The sequence below is a fragment of the Phyllostomus discolor genome, chromosome 3 (genome assembly GCF_004126475.2).
Source record: "Phyllostomus discolor isolate MPI-MPIP mPhyDis1 chromosome 3, mPhyDis1.pri.v3, whole genome shotgun sequence".
NCBI lineage: Eukaryota > Metazoa > Chordata > Mammalia > Chiroptera > Phyllostomidae > Phyllostomus > Phyllostomus discolor.
The window spans coordinates 34,574,021-34,598,882 of record NC_040905.2 but is presented as its reverse complement, the minus strand read 5'-3'; the positions used below and the strand labels follow the sequence as shown (position 1 = coordinate 34,598,882).

Genomic DNA, 24,862 nt, shown 5'->3' with positions numbered 1-24,862 from the left:
TTCAAAAACTACAGATCAAAGAGCTGTGGAAAATCTAGATAGGACTGTTAAGTGATGTGAATACTTTATGAGGAGAAAACTAGAAATCACTTAATTCACCGGGGCCTTAAGAAAAAAATCCGAATGGTTGAAAAGGCTTGAGGATGAGTACCGCAGGTGAATGCCATGGTCATAGAATAATTTAACTTCTTTGTAGACCTTGTGAGAACTCTCCAGAATGCGGCCCGGTGTTAAGTGGGGCAGAGGGTAACAGTTGGGAGAATGATCGCTGGTCCGATCTGCAGCTGTGCCCAGGGCGCTGAATAATGAATTCGTGTCCACAGGGAGCAAAGTCTCAGGTGCCTCCAATAAAAGGCCATGTCCTTGGCTCCCGTTCCTCCCACATTCTGGTAAGAAATGCTTCCCAGCTCTGAGGATGAAACAAGTCAACGATCATTGAAGCAGGAATTTAAAAACCTGCGAAGCTGGAAGTCTGTGAAAGCCCAGGATAAAACTGCCTCCGGACCTGGACGGGAGGGGCGAGCTGGAGGACAGGAGGGGGACCTGAGTGCCCTTAAGCAGGGACCTCGCTAAAAACGCTCACAGTCGCGCGACCGTCCAAATGAGGGCGGTGTCTATCACTGGGAGATGGGGACAGCCTTGACGGGGGCGTGAAGGGTCCCGGGTCCGCAAGCACTGAGAGCCTCTGGTGAGGCCCGGGAAAGGCGCGCTGGTGACACGACGTGAGGAAGCAGGCTGGGACAAGGGCTGGAAAAACCCCAAGACACACCAAGGGTGTGGCAAGCGCATTGTCCCCTCGGTCACATTGCCTATCACGACTCTCTCGATACTTGAATTAAACGTGCGGGGGTGGAACTCCTTCCGGCACTCGCAACTCTCACGCAGGCTCGGCGGAGCTGACGCGGGCGGTACCCAAACCCGGAAGCGGCCGACAGCACGGAAGCGGAGACGCAAAGGGATTGGCCACGTCAGACCCCGTGACCTTCTCGGAGACACATATTTCCGGTTGCTTCTGGAAGAGGACTGAGCTCCAGGCCACGCCCCTAGCAGAGGCGGAAGTGCAGTTACCTTAAGGCGTTTAGTGTCGCCACCGACTCCCCAGCCTAGCCTCACCCCTGGGCTCATGGCCGCCTACCCTTACCGCCCGGGCCCCGGGGCCGGCCCCGGCCCGGGCCCCGGCCCAGCCATGGGCGCGGCGCTGCCGGACCAGAGCTTCCTGTGGAACGTCTTTCAGAGGTGAGGTTCGGGGTGCGAGCGCTTACGGGAGTCCGCCGGCCTCTGCTCCTCCAACCCTCAATCCCTGGCCTCTCTCCAGCCTGCACTCTGTCCTCCCAGCAGCTTCTCCACAGCCTCCTGCTTAATTTTCCCCCTTCGCCTCTCCCCGGCCTCGCTCGCTCCCACCACCCTCCCACCCCAGCCTTTCCCTAGTCTTCACTCTGGCCTGTCCCCGGTCTCTCCCCCCTCCTAGTCTTTCTCCGTCCTTCTGGCCTTCTCCAACTTCCCCCCACAACCCAGCCATTCCGAGGCCTCCGCTCTGCTCACTCTCCTTCCTCCCCTCCTGTCCCTGGTCCTACCCCCTTTTATCTCCGGGTCTTCCCAAGCGCCGGACCTCTCTGGAGGTATGGAGCCTGCGGTAGACGCTTTGCCTCCACCCCTCTCCCTAACAGCCAGAAACCCTCGGTTGAGGGGCGGGCTCTTGCTGCTCCGGAAGATTCTCCTGGCGATGATAGTTTTAGATAAAGAGAAACAAGACTCTGCCCCAGCGCTATTAAAATGCTAGCAGCCAGGAAAGAAGCTGGGACGTGATGGCTGCCGGGACAGGTGATCTTTACCTGAGGCCCTTCTGTCGGTGGCCGTGGTTCCAGTGAATAAATGACGGAAACCTGGGGTGACGCATGGCCAAGGAATGACATGAATGAGAAAATCTGTTCTTGTTTGTGACAAGAGAGAACCTGGTGCAGGTGGAACTCAGGCCAAGGGAGAATCGAAGGAAAAGGCCTGGGAACCAATTTAGACTTTGGCAGGTGGAGTGCTTAGGATGAGGGAGTAGCCCCAGGTGTTTCCCTTGTCCCCAGCAGAACAAAGTGAAAGCTCCATGGGAAGAAGCATGCCAGAATTAATATTGGGTGGTCAGTGGGGTTAAATGTTTGTGCTTGCATAGTTTGCTTTTGGCGCCCTTCTAATCACCAGGTGAACTGGTCTTGATTTTGTAGGGTTGATAAAGACAGGAGTGGCGTGATATCCGACAACGAGCTTCAGCAAGCACTGTCCAACGGTGAGTGGGATTTGGCCATCAGGACTTCTAAACTGCAAGCCCGACCCCCCCTGTACATCTGATTATTTGCACGTGCTGGAGGCGGTTCCGACTTATTTTGCCAAGTGGTCCTGTGTGTGTTAATGCTGCTCAGAGTGCCTTGTGGAACAACTGTGTGGATCAATGTGGGGAACTGCTATTTGAGTGGTGCAGATTGGAGGTGTAGGTTTTAGGGAGGAATAGAAGTTTAGATTTGTACAGCAGATATCCTTCTGGTATCTTGAAGATCATTGAATTTCTTAGGTAACTGATCTTTGTGACCCTCCTGGAGAGGGCCACCAAGGTCCCAGTGACCACCAGATTGGGGGAGGGGGTGGTCTTGTCAGTGGCAGAACTAGAAGCATTCAGCCAAGGAAGAGGGTTACAGTTCTTGTGAGTGGTGTGTTACCGGCTCTCCGTGGAGTTGAGTTTTTGCCAGCGTCAATCCACATGATTAATCTGTGGAAGTACTGTTAGAGATCTTTTACTTTATTAAATGTTCTGACAGTGTTGTCCTTTTTTTAATCCCTCAGATGCACTGTCCTTTCTGATTCTTACATTTGTAGCTTGCCTTCCCACTAGAAATACGCTAGAAAGGGGATTAATTTTAAGATGTTATGAAGATGTTGAAAGGCTCATTTTTACTAGTTTTTATTAGTGGCAAGCAGTTTGATGCTGTAGAAAGACTGGACTAGGGAGTGGAACGGACCAAGGGCGCACACCCTGCCTCCCAGTGCGGAAGATGGTGCTAAAGAAGGCAGCGCCCCTCACTGTTAGCACAACCAGGAACTCAGTGTTAGTGTATTTTATTGCTTCATGATTTGCATGAAGCTGCAGATTTGTATTTACATTAGTGCATTTACGTGATAGAAGAAGGGTGGATACCACTGACTTTATTTCCAGTATTTAACATGTGTAGGCTACAGATGTTGGTGTACAACTTCACATATGTTTATATAGATTATTTTCAGAAAATTTAGAAATTCTATTACTTCCATCTTGACGATTGTGTGTTCTTGATTCTTCTCTGATCATTATTAACCCCTTTTTATTTGTGGTCTGTGTCCCCAGTGCTTGAGTTACATCAGGGCAAGTAGAAGACAGGGTTGCCAGAAAGATGAAAGATGTCCAGAGCACCTGGAATCCAGCAGGCTACAATCTGGCAAATCCTGGCTTAAAACTTTGTAAATGTTAACCAAAATAGGTGATTTCTGTGACCAAAATAGATGATTTCTTCCCATCATATGTTAATTGGCAGATGTTAAAGATGTTGGCCAGGACAGTGAGAGTGCCCCTCGCTCACTCTCTGTTCTTTAGAGCTCTTTTCCAGCGAGGGAGGACTGATTCGCAGTCCACTTGGACATCTTTCTGTCCGTTTGCTGTTCACTTTGGAGAATGCTGCCCGGGTTTAGGGTTTGTGTGAAACCTGTTTAGTTGGGAGTGGTGGTCGCGTACTCTGAATCTGTCCACCTTGGGTGGGCTCAGGGGGTCAGCCTCCCTAAATCAAACCCAGGTTCTACCGGTTCTAGGAATGTGACCTTGAGCAGGGGCTTGACCTTTCTGGGTCTGTGTCCCACAGTTACCAGGATGGTGAATTGAGGAAGTGCATGTAGAGCTCTGGTGAGGGATAAGGAATAGTGGTGTTACTGCCACTGTTACTGGTCAAAGGACCGCCTTGAGTCTTTGATGGCTTTTCTTTCCCTAATGACAGTGGTGATGATAGTCACCATCTAGGGAGCACACACTACACGTGGGCAGCATGCTGGGCACTTCGCAAACCTTGTCCCACAGTCAGCATTGTTGTTGGAGTCCCACAGGTGCGAGTGGGGGACCTCTGTTCTGACCTAAGGGTTAGGCTCCTGTGTTTTCACTAGAGGTTACGCTTGTTGGAGCATAGGCTCTTTGCTCTGTCAGAACATAGTCTTGAACTCCACTGCTACTAAATCTCAACCAGGAGCCTGCTTGACTGCGAATTTTGAATAGAATTGTCCAAAGGATGACCGTTCCCCCCTTCTAAGGTGCTTAGAAATCAATACCTGGATTAACCCAGTGTGTATCAGGACCCATCTCACAGTGGCCCCTCTAGAGTTGCTTTTCTTGAATTGCCCTGTGGGATTCCCTCAGCTTTTATTGGAACCATTAAACTAGCCCCATGAAGCAGTCATTTAACCTGACAAAGGTGGCCTTGTGGTCACTGTGCCCTCTGGGGCAGCCCAGAGAAATGGCCATGTCACTCCTCCCTGGGAACGTGGTGCTTCTTGTGTATTTATCAGCTGTGATGATTGAGCTGTCTTGTTGTATTTTACAAACACAATCTTTTAAGCAATTAGGTTTTTCTCTTCAAATTACCTGCTAAAAATTTAGTTAAGTATGTGGTTCACTGGTAACAAGAATTTAGCGTTTAGGAGGTAAGCTTCATGAATGTAGCCTCAGACTCCTCACTTTCTTCCTACTTTTCTCCAACATAATTAAAATTTACTTTCATGACTGACTGACTGACTGTCTTTGTAAACTGCTTTTTTAAAAAGTATTATTGATTTTTTTAAAGAGAGACAGAGGGGTGGGGAGAGAGAGACAACCATTGATTTGTTGTTCTGCTTATTTATGCATTCATTGGTTGCTTCTTGTACATGCCCTGACTTGGATGCACAACCATGGCGTATCCGGACAGTACTCTAACCAACTGAAATACCTGGACAGGGCTTCATAAACTTCTTTCTGCAGAAAGGCAGGTGATTGACGAGTACAGGTTTCTAGTCCTTTCACAACGTCGCAGAGTCGGTGATGGTATTACCACCACTGTACTTGCCCTTTGCTGCTCTCACATGATAAAGTCAGGATCCGAATCCGGAAGTGTGCTGCTGGTGCACCTCCACGTCGCTGCTCATGTTCTGCCTCAGGTTCGCTCCTCAGTCAGGCCCTTGCTGACCCTGGTGCTTTCCTATCTGTCTCTTCACTTGGTGGCCAGATGCTTCTGGTGCCCTGCCGTGTCCCCCCCAGCCTCGGATCTCTGTTCCTTCTGTCCAGAATACCCACCTCTCCTCCCGGTAAGACGGACTCCTTCCATACCACCACCCGCTCAAGCCCCTTTCCTCCCACGTTGGTGTGTGCCACTCCTCCCTTTGGACAGCATTTCTGTTTCTTTGATGTGCTCCTTTCTCTTCACCTTCTGTAACTATTGTTGTAGTTGTCTCCTCCCGAACAAGGGCCAGGCTGCTTACTGGATAGACAGTGTCGGCTCGTCTTGCTCCTTGAATTCCTGTAGCTGATATGGTTGACATTGCTTTCAGTTCTGATTTTTCTCCCAGGAATAGGCTTCTGTTTTCACATTAGAGCTAGGTTATTGGTCTGTTTTAGGAAATTATTTTTAGTAGTTTGTTGCTGGTGAGAAACTGGAGCTACAGAACAGCATGGTCTTTATCTTCAGTTAGACCTGTGGTTTGGAGTGCTGTCTGTTTGAAGTCGAGCTGAGACCATCTTGGAAAAGGGCTTTTGTAGGTCGCACACACGGAGTCCTTTGTAGGAAAACCTCCAGAAATGACTGCTCTCAGGACGTGTGTGGCCAGTGGGTCTGAAGAGACAAGGGACTGTTCTTGTGCCTTCATTTAAAAATAACTTGTCACAAACTGTCTTGACTTTTAGGTACTTATTTTTTTTACTTTCACACTATTTTTTGGAATTAAGGGAAGTTACCTTTTGCTCAAGCCTCTTTTTTTGTGCTTTAAGGTTTGCCTTAACATAAGATATTGGTGTATTTTAAGGAGGCATTTTTAGCTATATCTTAAAAAGTAATAATTCATATATTCTTTTAAAGGCATTTTTCACGAAATAGAGTTCCAGCTGTCTTTGGGATCCCGTATTTGAAAGAATGAGAGAAGTGAGACCATGCAAGCAGACAGTCCCTGCAGTTGCATCCCTGTCCGGCCCAGTGTTGTGGGTGATGGTGTTTGTTGCCCAGATGTAGCAGAGGCAGTGAGGTTCACCTGCAGCCCCCTTCTGCCTGTGTGCAGGTGAGGGCTGACTCAGCAGGCTAGGTTACTCAGAGCCTGCACATTTCCAGAAAGGGCCTGTTGGATGACTGGCTGCCTCTGGAATGTTCTGACTAATAAAGAGTGTTTTGCACACTGAGAGCCTTAAGTGCATTGTGCCCGTTTGCCTGGAAAATGTTACACAGTTTGGTGCTAGCAATGCCTTGTCTGGGCATCGGGAGCTTCAGTGACTGATCCCCAAGAGAAGCCCTAGGCTCCCTGGCTCAGGGGAGCTTCTCTGGTTGACAGCAAATACTTTTACATGTGTCATGAGCCTGTCGCTGGAGGATCAAGCTTGTCCTGGGTGACTACATATGGCACACTCTGGAAGCTGTGCCCAGTCTTCCCAGACTTGTCCCAGTGCCTTTCCCTCTGCTGGTTTTACTTTCTGTCCTTTTGCTGTACCACACTGACCATGAGTGTTGTCCTAGCTAGTTACACAGCCTGTCACACCTGCTCTTCCCAGAAACTTGCCCACCAGAGTTTCAGATAGAAACAAGGAAAGTTGGGATTAGGTGACCTGACTTTGCTGATAGGTTATTGCACGAGCCTGGGCAGGTCACAGCGTTCCTGGCCTCAGTGTCTTTGGGTGTAAAAACAGGACAGCTGAAGTTGAGATCCTGTTCCCCCTCCAGCCGAGCCCATCTCCACCAGGTGCCTCACTGCCTGGTCCAGAACTGCAAGACAATGTCAGATCTACCCGAATGGAGTTTACAGTGTTAGCCGTTAGGCACTTCATTGTTTTAATTTTCATCAATGTTACTACTGCAGTGGTTGGACCCAGAGTTTCATAGAACACGTTCCTAGAAGGGGCATTTATCAGATAAAGGGTATAGGCATTGTTGTGCTGTTGGTCAGTATTCAGTCAGCTTTTCAGAAAGGCCATATTTCCAGTCATGGCTGTTGGAGGCTCTAACTGAAGATGACTGGTGAAACGTGGGATTTTGCTGAATCTAAAGAGGCACCAAAGTCCTCGCACATCCATGTGTTGAATGGTGTCCAGGGCCTGCGGCACTTCCACCCCCTCCCCACAGGTTCCCCTGGCAGAAAAGCCAGAAAGGCTGGGTTCTGCGTCTGCTGCAGGAAAGCACGCAGAGATTGCCAGTGATGATGGGAAGTCTTCCCCCCAAAAAAGATTTTAAGTACTCAGGTATTTCAGCTGTATGTATGCAAGGAGTTGTGAAGACTAAACCCGTCACCATCACTAAAGTCTCTGTCAACCAAAATTTAAATTTATGGTTAATAGGACATAATTTCATTTACTCTCTTTGGAGAGTGAAAAGATGATATATTGGGTTGGCCAAAAAGTTCGTTTGGTTTTTTTTTCCCATTAGATGGCTCTTACAGCACTTAGTTTTCTTTAATTTCATCTGAAACAATTTTGTTAGATTGTATTGTGACAGCTGTCACAACAGCGTGCATTCTGAAAACTTAGCAGTATTGGTGAATTTTTATGTAGCTATTTTAATATTGAAGATAGAAGAAAATAGCAACATTTTCAGGATATTATGCTTTATTATTTCAGGAAATGTAAAAACGCAACTGAAACAAAAAAAATTGTGCAATGTGTGGAGAAAGTGCTGTGACTGATCAAATGTGTCTAAGTGGTTTGTGAAGTTTTGTGCTGGAGATTTCTTGCTGGACAGTGCTCCGTGGTCAGGTAGACCAGTTGAAGTTGATAGCAATCAAATTGAGACATTAATTGAGAACAATTAATTAGCTTTGTACCATGCAGGAGGTAGCCAACATACTCAAAAAACATCCAAATCAATAAAGTGATTGGTGAAAATGAAAAAAATGGGTTTTTATTTTACAGAAAAAAAAACAAGGACCTATTTTTGGCCAACCCAGTATTATCGCAGAGCAAACTGAGAAGGGAGCAGATACAAATTCCTGAAATCAGTTGTGTGCTTGGAGTTGAAGTGGAAAAACGCTAAAGCCCCCTACGGTGACTGACCACCCTGCAGACTGCAGCTTGTCCCATGAGCGTGCCATTCGTGCAGTGTTGCTTCAGGTGTTAGCACTGTTTCCAAATTATGGGTGAAAAGCTGTGTACTCAATTTATAGGGGAAAGAGTAGTGTTTCCAGGTTTTTTTGTTTTGGGATTTTTTGGAGGGGGTGCTCTTTGAGACATAGTTGAGGCAATACAGTGAACATATATTTCTATGTAAAAGTCTGACAGGTAATCTTTTGCATCCTGGTTGGTTCTGGTGTTTCTGGACACGTCGGTTACTGGAAGGAGCAAATGGGAATGTTCGAAGTCACGGCTGGCCCAGGAAACCTGGGAGAGGCTCGCTGGGGGCGAAGGGCTTGTGGAAAAACCCACTTGTAGGATATGGCCTCTGCCTCCAGCAAGCGCTGTCGAACATGCCTTACTGGCATTACAGTGTGTGTTCTTACAGAAAACTGTTTTATAAACTGTTTAGGTTTTCGGGCTGACACTGGGGCGCATTTATCTATTTTTTAAATATTTTATTTATTTACTTTTAGAGAGGGGAAGGAAAGGAGAGAGAGGGAGAGAAACATCAATGTGTGGTTGCCTCTTACACCCCTTCCCCGCACCTGGCCTGCAACCCAGGCGTGTGCCCTGACTGCAAATTGAACTGGCGACCCTTTTGTTCGTAGGCCAGCACTCAATCTACTGAGCCACACCAGCCAGGGACGGTGCATTTAATGCTTAATATAACCAAGTTGTAAAGTGTCTGCACATTGCGGCATTTCGGCTTCACTGTGGGTTATTAAGCCTTGATGTTAAGCCTGGGAACCAGGTCACAGGACTGAGAATCAATTAGTTACCTGTTGGCTGTTACTGCCCCCCTGGTTTCTGTGGAGAGTCAGGTCCCATTTGGGTAACAGGAAGGACAAGTGGATGCCTGGGGCCTTCCCCCATGTTCTAGGTGCCTCCATCATTGACTCCGCCCAGACCCTTCAGTTCCCAGGCTCCTCCAGCACGGCTGGGTCCCCCAGGCCTGCCTCTCTCGTCTGCGCCATCTGTGCACTCCACACCTGCCCGTCGGGGCCCTTGGTCCTCACCACAAGAGGGCCTGTGTGCCGCCTTACTTAATTAGTCCAAGTGTGCCTTCACTTGGACTGCTTTTAACACTTGTTCCACCAAGTCATTGGCTGACAGCCCAGGGTCAATATGCGCAGTCGGGGTAGACTGACCGCTCCAGCTCTGCACCGTCAGCTCAGTTCGGCCCACACTCAATTCATCTCCTTGGTCACTTAGTCCAAATCAGGTGGCGGGAACACGAAGGAAGGAAGAGACTCCAGTGGGGGCCTGTGGTTCCTGGCTTCTGGTCATTGGGGGGTTATCTTCTGAGAACCCCAGTTCTGTGCACGGAGCCAGTAAGGAGGAGGAAAGGGCCAGCAGGCATGGGTGAAGCAGTGATACTCCTGTGTGTGGAATTTTCCTGTAACATAGTTTTGCTTTTATACTGGTTTGCAACAATACTGACTTTTCCTAATGCCTTTATATACACACTCCTGCCCAACTCCCCCCAAAGGTCTGTGAAGCCTGCACAAAGGTGCTGTCCAGCGGTGATGTGTGCCAGGCCTGGGTGGGGACATGTGAGCCCCTTCTTTCTTGGGAGGACCAGCCTGCCTGGAGTAATGACCGTTGCAGGTGTTCTGAAGGGGTTAGTCAGAAGGCACGAGCAGAGCAGATGGATTTAACGTAGCTACCTGGAGTATGGGGCACTCAGGGAAAGCTCCCTGAGGAAGCATTTCACCTGAGGCCTAAAGCGGGGGTGGGAGTTGGGTGGAGGATGTGCACGTGTTTGGAGGGAAACATGTGAGGGTTAGAAGCCTGGACGAGCCCTGAGTTGGGTGGGTGTGGACTTGGGAGGTGCTCCAGGGCCCAGTGTCCCTGAGTGTGAGGTGTAGCCCCAGCAGACTCTCCAGCACACCACAGCTCAAAGGGCGGGGGTAGGTCCCTGTGTGCCACCCAGAACTGAAACAGTTGTATGCATAGAATGGAAAATGGGCTGTTTTTATAGAAACGAGGGATAGGCAGAAATACTGTTTTTCCTCCACATTAAAGGCATTTTCTTTTACTTTGTTTTTACTGAGTGTAAAAATCAATAAAGGTACGAATTGCTCTCTCTTACTTGAGTTCCTCTTTGTTTCCAGGCACCTGGACTCCATTTAATCCTGTGACTGTCAGGTCAATCATATGTAAGTAAGGGTGCTGGCATCCTGCCTTACTTTCCCAGAACTCTTGTTAGATGTGGGCCTTCGTCCTGCCCTTCTGTGCCCACACGGATTCTTTTCTTTAGTCCTTGCCAGAGGATGGGTTTACTGATTTTAGAGAGGAAGGAAGGAAGAGAGTGAGAGAATCAGAGTAACACCTATTGGTTTCCTTCCATACACGCACCGACTGGGGATTGAACCCAAAAACTAGGTTTGTGTCCAGACCGGGGATCGAACCAGCAACCTTTTTGATACACGGGATGATGCTCCAACCAACCGAGTCACCTGGCCAGGGCTGATTGTTTACTGTGAGTGTACATCTGATCTGCCCTTTCAGTTGCCCACCTGAAGGTTTCATGTATACACTGGACTGCATGCTGCACGCACAGGCCTTATCCTGTGTGACCTCAGACTTGAGGAATCCCCTGGTTTTTATTACACGGAACTTCACTGAATGTAATGTGCTTCTGACCAAACCAGGAGCACTCATGCTCTACAGGCTTACATTAATCTCCTTAGCTGAAGAGACACCAAATGTGACTTATCATTTTCCTTATGGCATTGATTCAGACCGAGTTTTTATATACATGTATTTTAGCCATTTTGCAATTTTATGTAAATATAGGTTTAGGTTCTTTTGTATTTGGACCTGGAATTGGGCTGATTTTTTTTTTTGAATGAAAGGCAGGTCTTACTAAGGAAACATTAAAGCCAGTAGAGTCTCTCCTTGGCTGGTGTGGCTCAGTGGGTTGAGTGCCGGCCTGTGAACCAAAAGATTGCCAGTTCGATTCCCAGTGAGGGCACATGCCTAGATGTGGGCCAGGACCCTAGTTGGGGGCATTCAAGAGGGAACCCATTGATGTTTCTCTTGGGCATCCATGTTTCTCTCCCTCTCTTTGACCCTCCCATCCCTGCTCTCTAAAAAACAAATAAAATCTTTTAAAAATAACAGTGAAGCCAGTACACTGCAGGGGTGCCCAATCTGTGACCTGTGGGGCTGAATGCAGCCCAGAATGGCTATGATTGCGACCCAACACAAAATCGTAAATTTACTTAAACATTATGAGATTTTGTTGATTACGTGCTGCAATGTATTTAATGTGTGGCCCAAGACAACCTTTCTTCTTCCAGGGTGGCCCAGAGACACCAAAAGGTCGGACACCCCTGATGGAGTCTCTTTCTCATTGAAGTGGCCTCCTCTGGAGTGTGTCAGTCCTGGGGAGGGGAGGGGTCCCTGGGCTCTAGGCCCAGAACTAGGAGCTGGGGGTAAGGGGCACTTAGCTCTGGTGTCTTCCTGGCAATGCAAAACTGCCAGTGGTTGCACTTCTGTAGAACCTGCTTCAGTGTGAAGTATTCTTTTTATTGTGACTCTAATAGTGTGTTTTGCTTGCACTTTCCTTTTCATGGGGACGGTATCTCTGCCCCTCCCCAGCAGAGGTAATCTTGCCCCTGACTCAGCCAATGAGCATGATTAGCAGCAACACTTGGGGATTCACTGGCTGAGCACCATGCTGGGCCCAGAGGTACCCAGGTCTGCTGGATATGAGGGGAGGTGGCTGCTGGGGCTGTGTTTCTTGGTGAATAACGTTGAGATTCCATTCACTGCCACCACTCACACTCCTTTTCCTCTTAGCAATGTTTGACCGTGAGAACAAGGCTGGCGTGAACTTCAACGAGTTCACAGGCGTCTGGAAGTACATCACAGACTGGCAGAACGTCTTCCGCACCTACGACAGGGACAATTCGGGGATGATTGACAAGAATGAGCTCAAGCAAGCCCTCTCAGGTTTTGGTAATTCATTTACCTTGATTGTGTAGCATGTTTCATTTTGGAACCTAGGTACCATTAAAGCGCTTTTTACTTTGTTCAACTTAACTGATTTTTTAACCCAGTCTATGTGAATTTTTTGTTTACATCGTAACGGATTTATATTTTGATGTTATTGGAGACACATGCAGTTTTGTTAATGCATTTTTTCATCCAAAATGAGATAAGGGCTATGCAATCGTTTATCTTTTGTGAATTGGAATGACATCACAAGCACATTGAGAATGTGGCTTTGAAACAATTTATAGTGAATAAGTGGAAAAAAACAGTGTAGGGCAGCTTATATTTCATGATACATCAAAATGCACAGGAAGATGACACAATACACATAAGAGATGATTCTCTAAGCTGCAGTGCACACTGTGGGCCTCGGGCAGGGCGTCAGTCAGTAAGAGCTCCCATTCTCAAGTGCATGTCAGCGTGTGTGCGTGCAGTGTGGTCAGGAGTGCGCACATGGTACCTTTCCAGAGGGGCCAGCGGGCCTTCCGATACCAAGGAATGTGTCTGAGAGGAAGTTGTGATTTTTTTTAAAAGAGGAAAAACCAAAATGTTGACGAACTTGTTCAAGGTTGAAGTTACACTGAGATTCTAATTTGGGTCAGTTTTATTCAGCCCTGTGTTCACTGGGCCCCCATGACAAAACCCCTTCTATGTTTTTCTTAAAAGGCTGCTTATAAATGCCTCTTAGAAAAAATAAGAAAAGTTAGATTATAATGTACTGTTTTCTGGGTATTTCAAGTTTTAATAGTATAAACTACATTTCAGTTCTTGTGGTGGTTAATATGGTCTTGCCCTCTCCATTTTTCTGTGATCACGTGCTTTATGGCTGTCTTCTCTTTCTGTCAGTTTTCTTTTCCTTGTCTTATGAACTCAGACATAGTATCTGTCAGGTAGAGGCCATGGGATTGCACAGGAAGTCTGTGTGGTCAGTTTGTGTAGGACGTGGACCTCGGGTTCTCTGAGTTGGAACTCGGAACACTACTGACCTTGTTCTTCCCTTAGGTAGGGGACCTGCTGGGGGTCCGAGGGGAGTCTGGGAGGGAAGGAGCCAGGGGCCTGGCCAGGCTGGGAAGCACTTGGGAGGGAGGAGCCCAGATCCTGTGAATGATTTACAGTCAAGTGACCTCAGGTGTCACAGGTCACAGAACACAGCATTGTCTAACCTCGAGAGGCCCAGAGCCCTCTCTTTTTACTTGGTGCTGTGAACACCGTGTCCTTGGAGCTCATGGTGGAAACGCCTGTGTGGAGCGTGGTGACCCAGAACCCTCGGGCCTCCCAGTACCGGTCCAACCCAGGACTGCTGCAGCGATGACGCAGCCTTGCAGGTCAGGCAGGGACGCCGCGTGGTCAGGGGCTGGCAGGCCCCTCACACCTCAGTACTGAGATGTTTCCTGTCGTGGCTTCCGACCTTTTTCTGGAGAAAGTAAATAATCTTTTGCAGTGTTTCTTCATTTATTCTAAAAAGTTTCTTCCCGTGATTGGTTCTTGATTTTCTAGGGCTTTTCTGAAGCCTTGTTTTCTGTGCAAGGAACATTGTCATCCTTTTCCTGTATTGATTATTTTGGAAGATTTTCATAGTATTAGGAAACGTGCCGCAAAAGCAAGATGTTCCGTTCAGTTTTGACCCCTAAGAACAGGTATCTTGCCTCTGGTAAGCAAGGGCTAAATTTAGCCCAGCAGATGCATGAGGGGGTCTGGGGCATTGAGCCCTAAGGGGCTCTCTGACCTTTGTCAGCTCCGTGCTGGTGTCTCAGGCCAGCCCTGGCAGCACTGTGTGACTGACTGGCACATGTGTTGGATTTGATAGTCCATTGGTTTTTAAACTTTTATTAATATGTGCTGTGTGCCACGTACAGAGACCCAGATGTGAGAAGGTGCATGAGGCACGCCCTCACTCCTGGCGGCCGCAGGCCACAGCTCCTCAGGTGGAGTTGACTCAGGCAGTACATGGCCCGGCGCAGCTCCACGCCCACCTCTCCTTTCTTCCACCTGGGCCCCGCCGGCTGCTGAGCCAGGGTGATGTTTATTATGAAAACTTCCTGAAATGTAATGAACCTCTATTTACTCATAACTCATTTTCAACTGTTTTCTATCTTTTTGCTGCATTCGCTTTGTCTCCTTTTTATTCAGAAGCAGAAAGGTGCTTATCTACAGGTTGGGGTATGACCCTGTGGCCAGCACGCCAGTTTTAAAGGGCAGCCAGTCCCAGCCAGGGCTCTAAACTGTGGGGGGCCACAACAGAGGGCACCTCCTTTTAATTATTGCTACGTGGATTTTTACTGAAAGGACCTGGTAGAGAACTGGCTGCTCCCAGATTTTGGCCTCTCAGATAAATACTCTTCTTTCTATGGTTTTTCCATCATTTATTTTTCTGGTCTGATTTTCTTCGCTTTTGTTTTCCTGGCAATGGTATTGAGATCCAGGGTCACTGGAAGTTAGTGCCAGGGGCAATACAGGCTGCTTCCAGTTGTCTGTAGATTGTGGAGATACTGTGTCATCACTCCCTCGTCTGTCCTTTCCCATTCTGGGCAGGAGACTATTGCACTGGAATGGGCATGGCCTCATCCTGGTGTCCCAAGCCCAGCCCTCACCAGCCTGGGTCTCTCTTACCTGACCACAGGCACAGGTGCTGGTGTGAGGAGATGAGAATCATAGGGGCCAGGAGGAGTGACAGCCATCCAGGACCTGCTGTCTCTTTCTAAGTCAGGCATCCTGTCTTCTACTGAGCTTGCAGGGAGGGGCACCTGGATTTACATCATAGAGACGTGCAAAGCACGCTGGCCACTCAAGAAGGTACCATCACATTTGCATGTTTAAGTCTTTTTTAGTGAAGTGTTAAGTGTTCATACAGGTAATTAACTGTGACATTCACTCAGACAGTATGGTGTGCATTTCCTTGCAAAGACTGCAGCAAGACTGAAAACCAGTAAAAATATTTTGGCACCTGGATCTTGTCTCCTGACTAAGTAAGGATACCTTGGTCACGCAGGTAGTGGGATTCAGAGGGGAGGAAGGGGAAGGAAGCAGGTGTCCTCATTTAGTTGGCCCGCAAGGTTGTCCCACACATGAGGGACTGCGTTCACACGTCTTCAGACCCATCTTCCTGCTGGAGATCTTTTCAAGACACGCCTTGTAAATTGAAAATGGAATCAGTGACCCTTTGCCATAACATTTTTTGAACCTGTAGTGGTTCTGAACTTTGTGAGGCTCTTACTCCTTGCAATGTTTTATTTCCTAGTCAGTTCATTTCTGTGGGGGAGATATCTATCCATTAATCTGTTTCCTCCTCAGGTTTACATTTTGTTTAACTAGAAAATGTCAGTGATATTGTATCTTTCAAAACATTCTCTAGTAATGAGTAACCCAGGGCAGCTGAACCATTCAGAACTTTCACATCTAGATTAATAAATGTAATAAAATCTATCAGTAAAGGAGTTTTTAAAATGAACACCCCATCGCATTCAAGAAACTTGGCCTGGGTGCCTTGCAGGGTGGTCTGTGGCGGGGCCACCCAGTGGACTGCGGGTACAGTGTGAGCTAGTGAGTTCACGGGGTCCTTCGGCTCATGGTGCGGTCCAGCCTCCGGTTTCTCCTCACCCTCCGGGAAGACACTCCACCTGTCAGCAGTGGTCACTGCCGAGTGACTCACGTAGGTTAGAGTGCATTTGAATGAATGTGCACCGTGTGTTCCCCCCAGCCCAGAGCATTTATTACCAGCTGTGGTAAGAGTCGTGGTCTGCTGGGGAGGAGGGCGCGTGTGGTGCTGAAGCAAACGCCTGCCCCCCTGGCACTGTATTTACTCTGATTCCCTTTCAAGGCTACCGGCTCTCTGACCAGTTTCACGACATCCTCATTCGAAAATTTGACAGACAAGGACGGGGACAGATCGCCTTTGATGACTTCATCCAGGGCTGCATCGTCTTGCAGGTAACTGGGCTCCCCAGAGGAAAAAGGAAATACCAGTCTGGACGCTGCGGTAAAGTGGGGTCAGGCCATGTGTAATACTAGTTCTTAAAGCTTCTGAAAGCTATTCTTTCCTCTGGAGAGGTAACTCTTCTTTCTGTTACTCAGAGGGGTAAACAGTAGTGCTCTTTCTCTCCCTGGAAATATTATAGAGTAGTCCATTCGGAAGAATGGTTTTCTTTCCCCATATCCAGCGGGTTACTTACGTGTATACTCTACTATTTTCGTTGTGTTTTTGTTCTGAGGAAATGGGCAGATTTTCCATGTGGTCTTCCTGCTGCCCTGCCTTCCTGTGTGAGGTGAGCTCCAAATCCCCATCCTGGGTCCGGAGCTCACAGGTCCTTGTGCGGGTGTTGGTGCCATTCCCGCCAGTATCTGGTGGAGCTCAGGTCCCGCTGAACCCTGTACGCCCTGTTCCCGCACAGGTTTCTGAGATGCCTGTCCTACGGCAAAAAAATTAGCAGTAGCAGAGACAACAGTAAAATGAACCCATGTGCCTGTCACTCAGACTCAACCATTTTTACTCGTGGTCAGTGAATTATAACAACTCTATAACCTCCTCCCCCATTATTCTGAAGCAGGTTCCACTTACGGAAAAGAATGTTTTTTTCCATCAATATTTTAGCAGAGCCCATCTCTAGAAGATAAGTGCTAGCAACTTGAATCCAAGTTGAGGTTCCCTTTTGTCAGCTTTAAAACTCACTGAAGATGTGAACAGTATGAGGTTTCTAAATCTAATGTGGAGTTTTTAAAAACATTCTCAGATTTTTTTTTTCTTGTTAAAATGATAGGTCATTAAAAGTGAAGTTTCTGATTTCCCTTCCAGTGAATCTGGTGGGTCATTGTCTCTCCAGATCCAGGCCTGTTAACGCTGAAGCTTCAGATATCTGAGATGCGAGACCTTGACCTCGTCTGTCTCTCAGGGTCTGGTGAGGTTGAGTTACAGGTTGGCAGTGCTCGAACACACCAGAAAAAGGTGCAGTGTAAAAATCTCATTAGAATCTGTGTCTGATTTGTTTAGGATTTTCATTTGAGATGATTCCATAAGTAAACATATGATTCTTATTTTTCTGCCTAAGCAAAGGTTACTGCATATATGCTCAGCAGCTGAGGTAATGTGATAAATCCCCTGAGAAGCTCCCCCTAGGCTGAGAACAGGCCAGCCACTGCCTCCAGGCAGGCCTCCAGAAGCTGTGCTTTGGGCCTGATTGCCATTTCGAGAATGACCCTAAATGTGGGACAGAGGTGGGGAATTGGAAAGAAGAGCTGTAGGCCACAAGTAAAAAGCCCTAAAAATGTTTGTTTTCCTTCATCTCTTTTCCAAAAAGAAAAAGGCTTTTCGAAAATTGTTTCTGACAAAAAAGAAAACAAAACAAAAACCATGAAAACTTGTAGAGCCCTGACCAGTGTGGCTTACTTGGTTGGGCATCGTCCTGCAGAGTGAAGGGTTGCCAGGTGATTCCCATCAGGGCACATGCCTGGGCTGCAAGTTCAGTCCCTGGTCAAGGTATGTACAAGAGGCAGCTGATCGATGTTTCTCACATAGATGTTTTTCTCCCTCTCTCCCTCCCTTCCCCTCTAAAAATAAATAAAATCTTTTTTAAAACCTTGTAGAAATCTTGGAAAAATACAATTAAAACATAAAAAACATTACCCATTGTTCTTCAAATCAGAGTTAAGTGCTACTGGTGGTTTCTGTCGTTTTGCTCACATGCTGGAATGCTCCTCGCTGACACCCAGGGGATGGTCGCCTGTGTCAGGCCCTGTTTGTAGTAGCCAGTTCCTTGCCCCGGCTCTGAAGGGACAACAGGTAGAGCACCGGGGAGACTAGGGCACACACAGCCCACGTGGCCAGGCCCCAGCCTTTCTCTGGGCCCTGCTCTGGGCAGCTGGCTGGCCACCAGGGTCACGATGAACCCAGGCTTTGATTTCTTCTCTCGGCATTATGGTTCTTCAGGACTGATTGTGGTTGCCTGCGCTGTCATTTAGGACGGGCCTTTCCTGACTGTTCCTGCTGTTGGGGACCAGCTCCTTTCTGCTTTTGAATGGTCAGACTTGGGGTGGGAGATTGGCAGACAGGAGAACACGGCAGGCAGGATAGATCCTGAACTGTCAAGGAGACTTGCCCTTCCATGCTGTGTGCTGAGCATCACCTGCTGGGGAGGCCTGGCTCGGGAAGTGGGCAGGAACCTCCACCGTCCTCGCACTGGTCTCTGCCACAGAGTGTGGAGACATGAATGCTTCCAAACTGGGCTTCCGAATGTCTTTCTGCCAAATTCATTTTGTTCCTTCTGTTTAATATCAAGATCTAAATGCCTGTGTTTTTTTTTCCCCCCCCAGAGGTTGACAGACATATTCAGACGCTATGATACAGATCAGGATGGCTGGATTCAGGTGTCATATGAACAGTACCTCTCCATGGTCTTCAGCATCGTATAACACTGGCCTTTTACAAATAGCAACGTGACTTGCAGGAAAAAAAGACTGAAAATGCCAAATCTCTTACATTTAACAAAACGGAGCATGGATGCAGTAGCTGCTGTTCTTCCTTTAGATTTTGTATAATTCATATTTGGGGACCCAACTGTACATATGTGGATAAGCTGATTAACTTTTTTGCCGTTGTAACAATAGTCATGTTGTTATTCACACACAGGCATTTGATTTGGGACTGTTTGTGCCATGAGCTAAGATACAATAATGAATGGTTCAGGTACTCTGCATGTAAAACGTTCATCATGTGCTTTGCTGTATAGCTCTGATTCTACAGTGGGAAAACTTTTATTAGCCAATAGGAATTTTAAAATTATACAGAACTTGCACAGAAGGCTTTTCATGTGCCTTACTTTTTAATAAAAGGGTTTATTGTATTTATTTGAATAAGCAATAAAGCAATGTGCTCCTTGTCCCAGTCCATCTCTGACGTGCTCGTGAGGGAAGCCTGGGGGGGTTTGGGACACCTCCAGCTGTCCACACAATTCACTTATGGAAATGCCTCGACCCCATCCGTCCTGTTTGAGGAGTTTGTCTAAATTTCAGGGGACTACTTTGGACATACACATCCCAGTGTAGTTTAGAGGCAGGTTTTGGTCATTCACTCTGAACCCTGTCATGCTCTGCTACCGAGTTTTCAAACAGGAAAGTAAAGTGGGTGAGTGGTCAGTCACACAGGGAATCACCTTAAGCTGTCTCTGCCCCTCCCGCTTTACCGCTTGAACTGCTTCCCCAAACCAGAACTGGTGGAGGTGGGGGGCGGGTTCTGAGGATTTCCACTCTCGTGCATATTGGATGCCTCTTTGGATGTTGACACACTTATGACACAGCACCAGCACAGGACCCTGAGTTCCGCTTTAGTGAAGTCAGTCTCCTGATCCCAAACCCTAAAATTGCAACTATATTGCAGGTTCGATTCCCAGTCAGGGTACATGCCTGGGTTGCAGGCAGGCCATGACCCCCAGCAACTGCACATTGATGTTTCTTTATCTCCCTCCCTTACCTCTCTAAAAATAAATAAATAAATAAAATCTTTAAAAAAAAATTGCAACTACAAGCAGCCTTCAGACCCCCAGGCCCCAAGCTGCAGATTCCATGAGGCCTTCAGGCCCAAGAATCAGCTTCCTGAGTCCCAACATCCAGGTGCTCAGGTGACCTCCCAGGTCCTCTTGGACACATTGCACTCAGTGTCTTCCATCAACTGAGTCCCACACCCACATTGCCTGCACCTGGTAACTGCTGCTGCCTCCCTGTCCCCATTCCCGTGCCACACACCGTGGCTACTAGAGGTGCCTGTGGAGACACCACTCCATTTCTCCCTTGATCTCGGGCCTGTGAAGACCCCAAGCTTAGGGTGAGGGCAGCAGGCATCACTACTCATCCAGCCTCATCGAGTTCTGTGCCCCATCCTGCAAATGCTGGCTTTCCCAGTCCACCTGCTGTACACTGGACCCTACCTACGCTACACCTGAAGCCCCTTTGGCCTGGAGTCAGCCTGGAACCCTGGGAACCTGGTCCCAGCAATGGTGGTTCAAGGCCCTGGTGAGGCACCTTCCCGCAAGTACGAGGTATTTCATCTCCAGGGATCACTTGAGTGTCTGGGTGCTGAGAGGCCTGCTCTCTCACACTGTGTATCGGCCATGGTGAGACGTGATGTGTGAATGTGATTAGCTCTGCATTCCTGATTTAGGGGAGGTGAGACAGACACTTGGAAAGAAAAGGTCAGATTGTAGATGGGTTAAGGTCTCATCCTGATTAGCAGGGAGAGCTGCTCCTTTTGAAAATAGTATGGGCTTCTCATCAACTCGGGTGTGTGGTGCAGATATTTTTTAATATACAGGTGTGCGTAGGTGTGGTGCAGATTCAGGTAAGCTACAGATGTGCTTGGGTATGTGGTGCACGTTCAGATAAGGTACAGGTTTCTGGGATAGATATTCAGGTAAGGTATAGAGTTGCTCAGGTGTGTGGTAATACTATCAGGTAAGACGGATATGCTCAGGTGTGTGGTACAGGTGTTCAGGTGTGTGGCACAGATCCTCTCTGGGAGTCACAGTGAGGAGTGGGGGATGCTAAATGGGGCAGTTTGGCAGCCTCAAGGGCTGTGTGGGGGGGAGCCAACTCTGCCTACTGGAATGCCAGAGAGGCAGGTGAGCTTTGGGGGTTGAGGGGACCCTGCTGGAGGGCAGGGCTACCTGAAGGGTGGTGAGCAAGCCCTCCTGAGCCACCAGGCTGCCCTGGCAAGAGGGCAGGAAGGTAAAGGGCTCCAAATGCAGCCCACAAGTAGTGGCCACACGGGGGCAGTGCATCACACCTCAGAGGGACACCAGCCACCTCATTCTGACCTGCCAGCATGGAATCGCAGAAGCTACCCAGAAACCAGGGACAGTGGGGCTCAAAGTGGTGGGGAGGCAGCAACACCACAAGAAAGTTGTGGAAACACTGACTGGAAGCTTTTCATTTATCAAGTTGCTCAGCTCATGCTGCATCGGGTCCACTTGGAGTCGGGTGTTTGGGACCAGCAGGAGCACTTCGGGCAGCTGGCCTGGCCTGGCCAGGTCACTGGGATGTTGAGCCAGGCAAGCTGCAAAGGCCACCACCGTACCCCGTCCCTGTCCCATTTCCCTTCCTTTGTTACTCCTCCCAGTCCTCCACCCCCATCTTTCCTTCCCCCTAACTCCTCCCCAGTCCCCCGTCCCTAGTCCCTCATCCTCCACCCCCACCCCCATCTCCCATCCTCAGTCTCAAGTCCCCTGTCTGTCCTGATCCCCTGCTCCGCATCCCTGGTTACTGCTCCCAGTCACATGCTATCACGGCTCCCTCTCTTGCCATTTGAACAGTGTATTGACCCAGCTCCTAATCTGACTTGTGGAGAAATGAAAAACCTCCTCAAGACCCCTGGAGTTCTTGTCCAGTTGTTCATGAAGAGGACCATAATCCCAGAACAGTCAGGACATCTGACTTTGGCCTCCTCTGCAGTCACCCCTGAAGTCACTGTTGCCAGTTGGAAGAGTCCCCTATTCCAGTCTACATGTGTCTGGCCAAGGAGGAGAGCAGGCGGGGGTCGGGACAGAGAGGAGGTGTCACCACCAGGGGTCAGGCTTCCAGAGATGGGGACTGTTTCCCTTCACCTGAGGAGGGCAAGGGTTGCAGTTGAAGCAGAGGGCAGATCTTTCTGTTGTGTGGCTGAGTCAGTCCCCATGGAGCCCCCACCTGGCCCTCTTCTTGTCCCCTCTGACCAAGGTGCCCATGCAGATGGGCTGCTGGGCTGCACTGGGAGACGGGGACCTGAGAAGCTGGGCAGTGCATGCCCACCCGGTACCCAGACCCTCACCCCACCTGACAGCGATGGGCCTGCTGCTTCTCTAGAGCTTAAATGCATTGTGGACTCATGCATGCACATGTAAGTGTGAATGTGCATGTGTGCTTGAGTGTACGAGTGCACGTGTATATGAATCTGTGTGCCTGAGTGTATGAGTGTGTGTGTGTGCTCATGAGTGTGAATGTGTGCCTGTGATTATTTGACCAATGTCTGACCCCACAGATTAGATGCTGCAGGAAGCCAGCCCATGTCTGCTTCTAAAAGTGGAACATACACACCTTGGGGATGGGATTCTTACCTGGTGTGTGTGTGTGTGTGGTGAAATATATAGAACATAAAAGTTACCATTTTAACCATTTTAAGCATTTGTTGGCATTAAGCACGTTAATATCGCTGTGCAGCTGTCACCTCCATCATCTGCAGAACTTTTCCATCTTCCCAAAATGAAACCCTGTCCCCACAAAACACTAACTCCCCAGCCCTGCCCCCAGCCCTGGCACCTACCATCTGCTTTCTAGCTCTTGGTATTTGATGACTCTAGGGACCTCATAGAAGTGATAGCACAGTATTTGTCCTTTTGTGATTGACTTATCTCACTCAGAATAATGCCTTCAAGGTTAATCCATGTTGTGGCATGTGTCAGAATGTCCTTGCTTTTAAAGACTGAATAACATTCCATCATATACATGCACCACATTTTGCTCACCCACTCATTTGTCAGTAGACACGTGGTTTGTTTCCACCTTTTGGCCATTGTGAAGAGCTGCTATGAACATGAGTGTGGAAATATATCTTCAAGCCCCTGCTTTCAGTTCTTTCAGTTCTGTACCCAGAAGTGGTCAGTTATATGGTAATTCTATGTTTAATTTTTTGAGGAACGTCCATGCTGTTTCCTGCAGCGACTGCACCATCTTACATTTCTACTAACAGTGCACGGCTTCCAACTTCTCCACCTCACACACACACACACACACACACACACAGCCATTCTAATGGGTGTGAAGCATTATCTGATTGTGGTTTGATTTGCATTCTAACAATCTGTGGAGCATCTTTTCATGTGCTTCTTGGCCATTTGTATGTACTCTTTGGAGAGATGTCTATTTAAGTCCTTTGTCCATTTTTTTAATTGATTGTCTTTTTGCCTTTGAGTTGTAGGAGCTCTCTATATATTCTGGATGTTAATCCCTTATCAGATGTATGATTTGCAATTATTTTCTCCTACAATAGGTTGTGTTTTCATTCTATTGTTAGTGTTCCTTATGCACAAAAGTTTTAAATTTTGATGTACTTTTTTTCCTTCTTTGCCTGTGTTTCGGGTGTCATTCTGTAGGATAGCGATGCCAAATCAATGTCATGAAGCTTTCCCACTACGTTTTCTTCTAAGAGTTTTATCTTTTATGTTTAGATCTTTGATGCATTTTGAGTTCATATTTGCATTTGGTGTGAGGTAAGGATGCAACTTCAGTCTCTGCTTGTGGAGACCCTGTTGTCCCACCACCATTTCTTGGAAAAACTGTTCTTTTCCCATTGCATGCTCTGGCACCCTTGTCAGATGCCACTGACCACACATGGGAGGGTTTATTTCTGGGCTCTCTATGCTGACCCATTGGTCTGTATTTACTTTTTTTTGTAGATAGGAAAGTAGAGACCCAGAGAGGACCTGTGATTTGGCTGAGGTTACATGGTCAGCAGTACTTGGGCTGGGGTTTTGGCCCTGCCCTGTCCACACTGGGAGGTGGGGAATGCAGAGGGTATATCTGATCGGCCAGCTCTTCCCACCAGATGGCACACAGGCCAGCGGGGGTGTTTTAAATAGGTCGCACTAGCTGCCCACAATTCAGGAATATTTTAAGATGGCAAAGTTCCTCTTGACATTGCCTCAACAATGCAAAGAACCAGAGTGGGAAACAAGGCTTCAGCCTCTGATGATGTCAGGAGACACTTGTCCCCAAATCCCAGGAAGGACAGTTCAGGGGAGAAGGCACCAGTCCCTGCAGAACCTGGGAAGGCTCAGAAGGGTGGTGGCAGCCAAGGGTGGAGCAAGGAGGGGCTGAGGGAGTCCTGGGGTCTTCCTGCAGGACAAGCCCTCCACCCCAGGTGGGAGGTCCAAGAAACTGCCATCCTGAGAACATGTACTGTGGTACTCACCATCCAGCAAGCCCACTACTCAGACAGCCTATGCAGGGCGGTGCTGCCCTCCTGTATGAAGCCCAGCAGAGTTCGCCTGATGTGTAAAAGGCACCTTAGGGACCAGAAGAAGTGTTTAGAGTCCTACAGTCTTCAGCCAGCATCTCAGATGACTGAAGACACTGCATCCATTGATAAATGAACCAATCCTATAAGAAATAATACAGAATGAGAATTAGCCCTGGCTGGTGTGGCTCACTGGACTGAGTGCTGGTCTGTGAACCAAAGGGTAGAGGGTTCAATTCCCAGTCCAGACACATGTCTGGGTTGTAGACCAGGTCCTCAGTAGGGGGCGTGTGAGAGGCAACCACACATTGATGTTTCTCTCCCTCTCTCTTTCCCTTCCCCTCTCTCTAAATTTAAAAAAAAAAAAAAATATCTAGTAGAGAAAAAAAAAATGAAAGAACAGAGAAGAGTATAGGGAAGAAAATTTCCAAACAAAAGCGGGGAGGTCATTTTCCAGAGCAGGTGAGACTTGGTTTGGAAGGAAGGGTGCACTGGTGTCCAGCACTGTGCATGGACAAGGCTGCCCTGAGAACCCTAGGGGGCAAGGAGAC

At 48.2% G+C, this 24,862-nt stretch overlaps 1 protein-coding gene across 2 annotated transcripts; it reads left to right on the top strand.

The window, feature by feature from the left end:
- Positions 1 to 1,032: 1,032 nt before the first annotated feature.
- PDCD6 (programmed cell death 6) lies at positions 1,033 to 19,212 on the top strand. 2 transcript variants are annotated; one of them, XM_028524416.2, is made up of 6 exons: positions 1,033 to 1,236; positions 2,214 to 2,275; positions 10,453 to 10,497; positions 12,146 to 12,298; positions 16,158 to 16,267; positions 18,644 to 19,212. In XM_028524416.2, exons 1-6 carry the CDS (start codon positions 1,124 to 1,126, stop codon positions 18,740 to 18,742), a joined length of 582 nt encoding a protein of 193 aa, XP_028380217.1. In that variant the 5' UTR covers positions 1,033 to 1,123; the 3' UTR covers positions 18,743 to 19,212. The 2 variants fall into 2 exon arrangements, with proteins under 2 accessions (XP_028380217.1, XP_028380207.1); XM_028524406.2 differs by having other exon boundaries at positions 1,034 to 1,236; positions 12,146 to 12,304.
- The last annotated feature ends 5,650 nt before the right edge of the window (positions 19,213 to 24,862 follow it).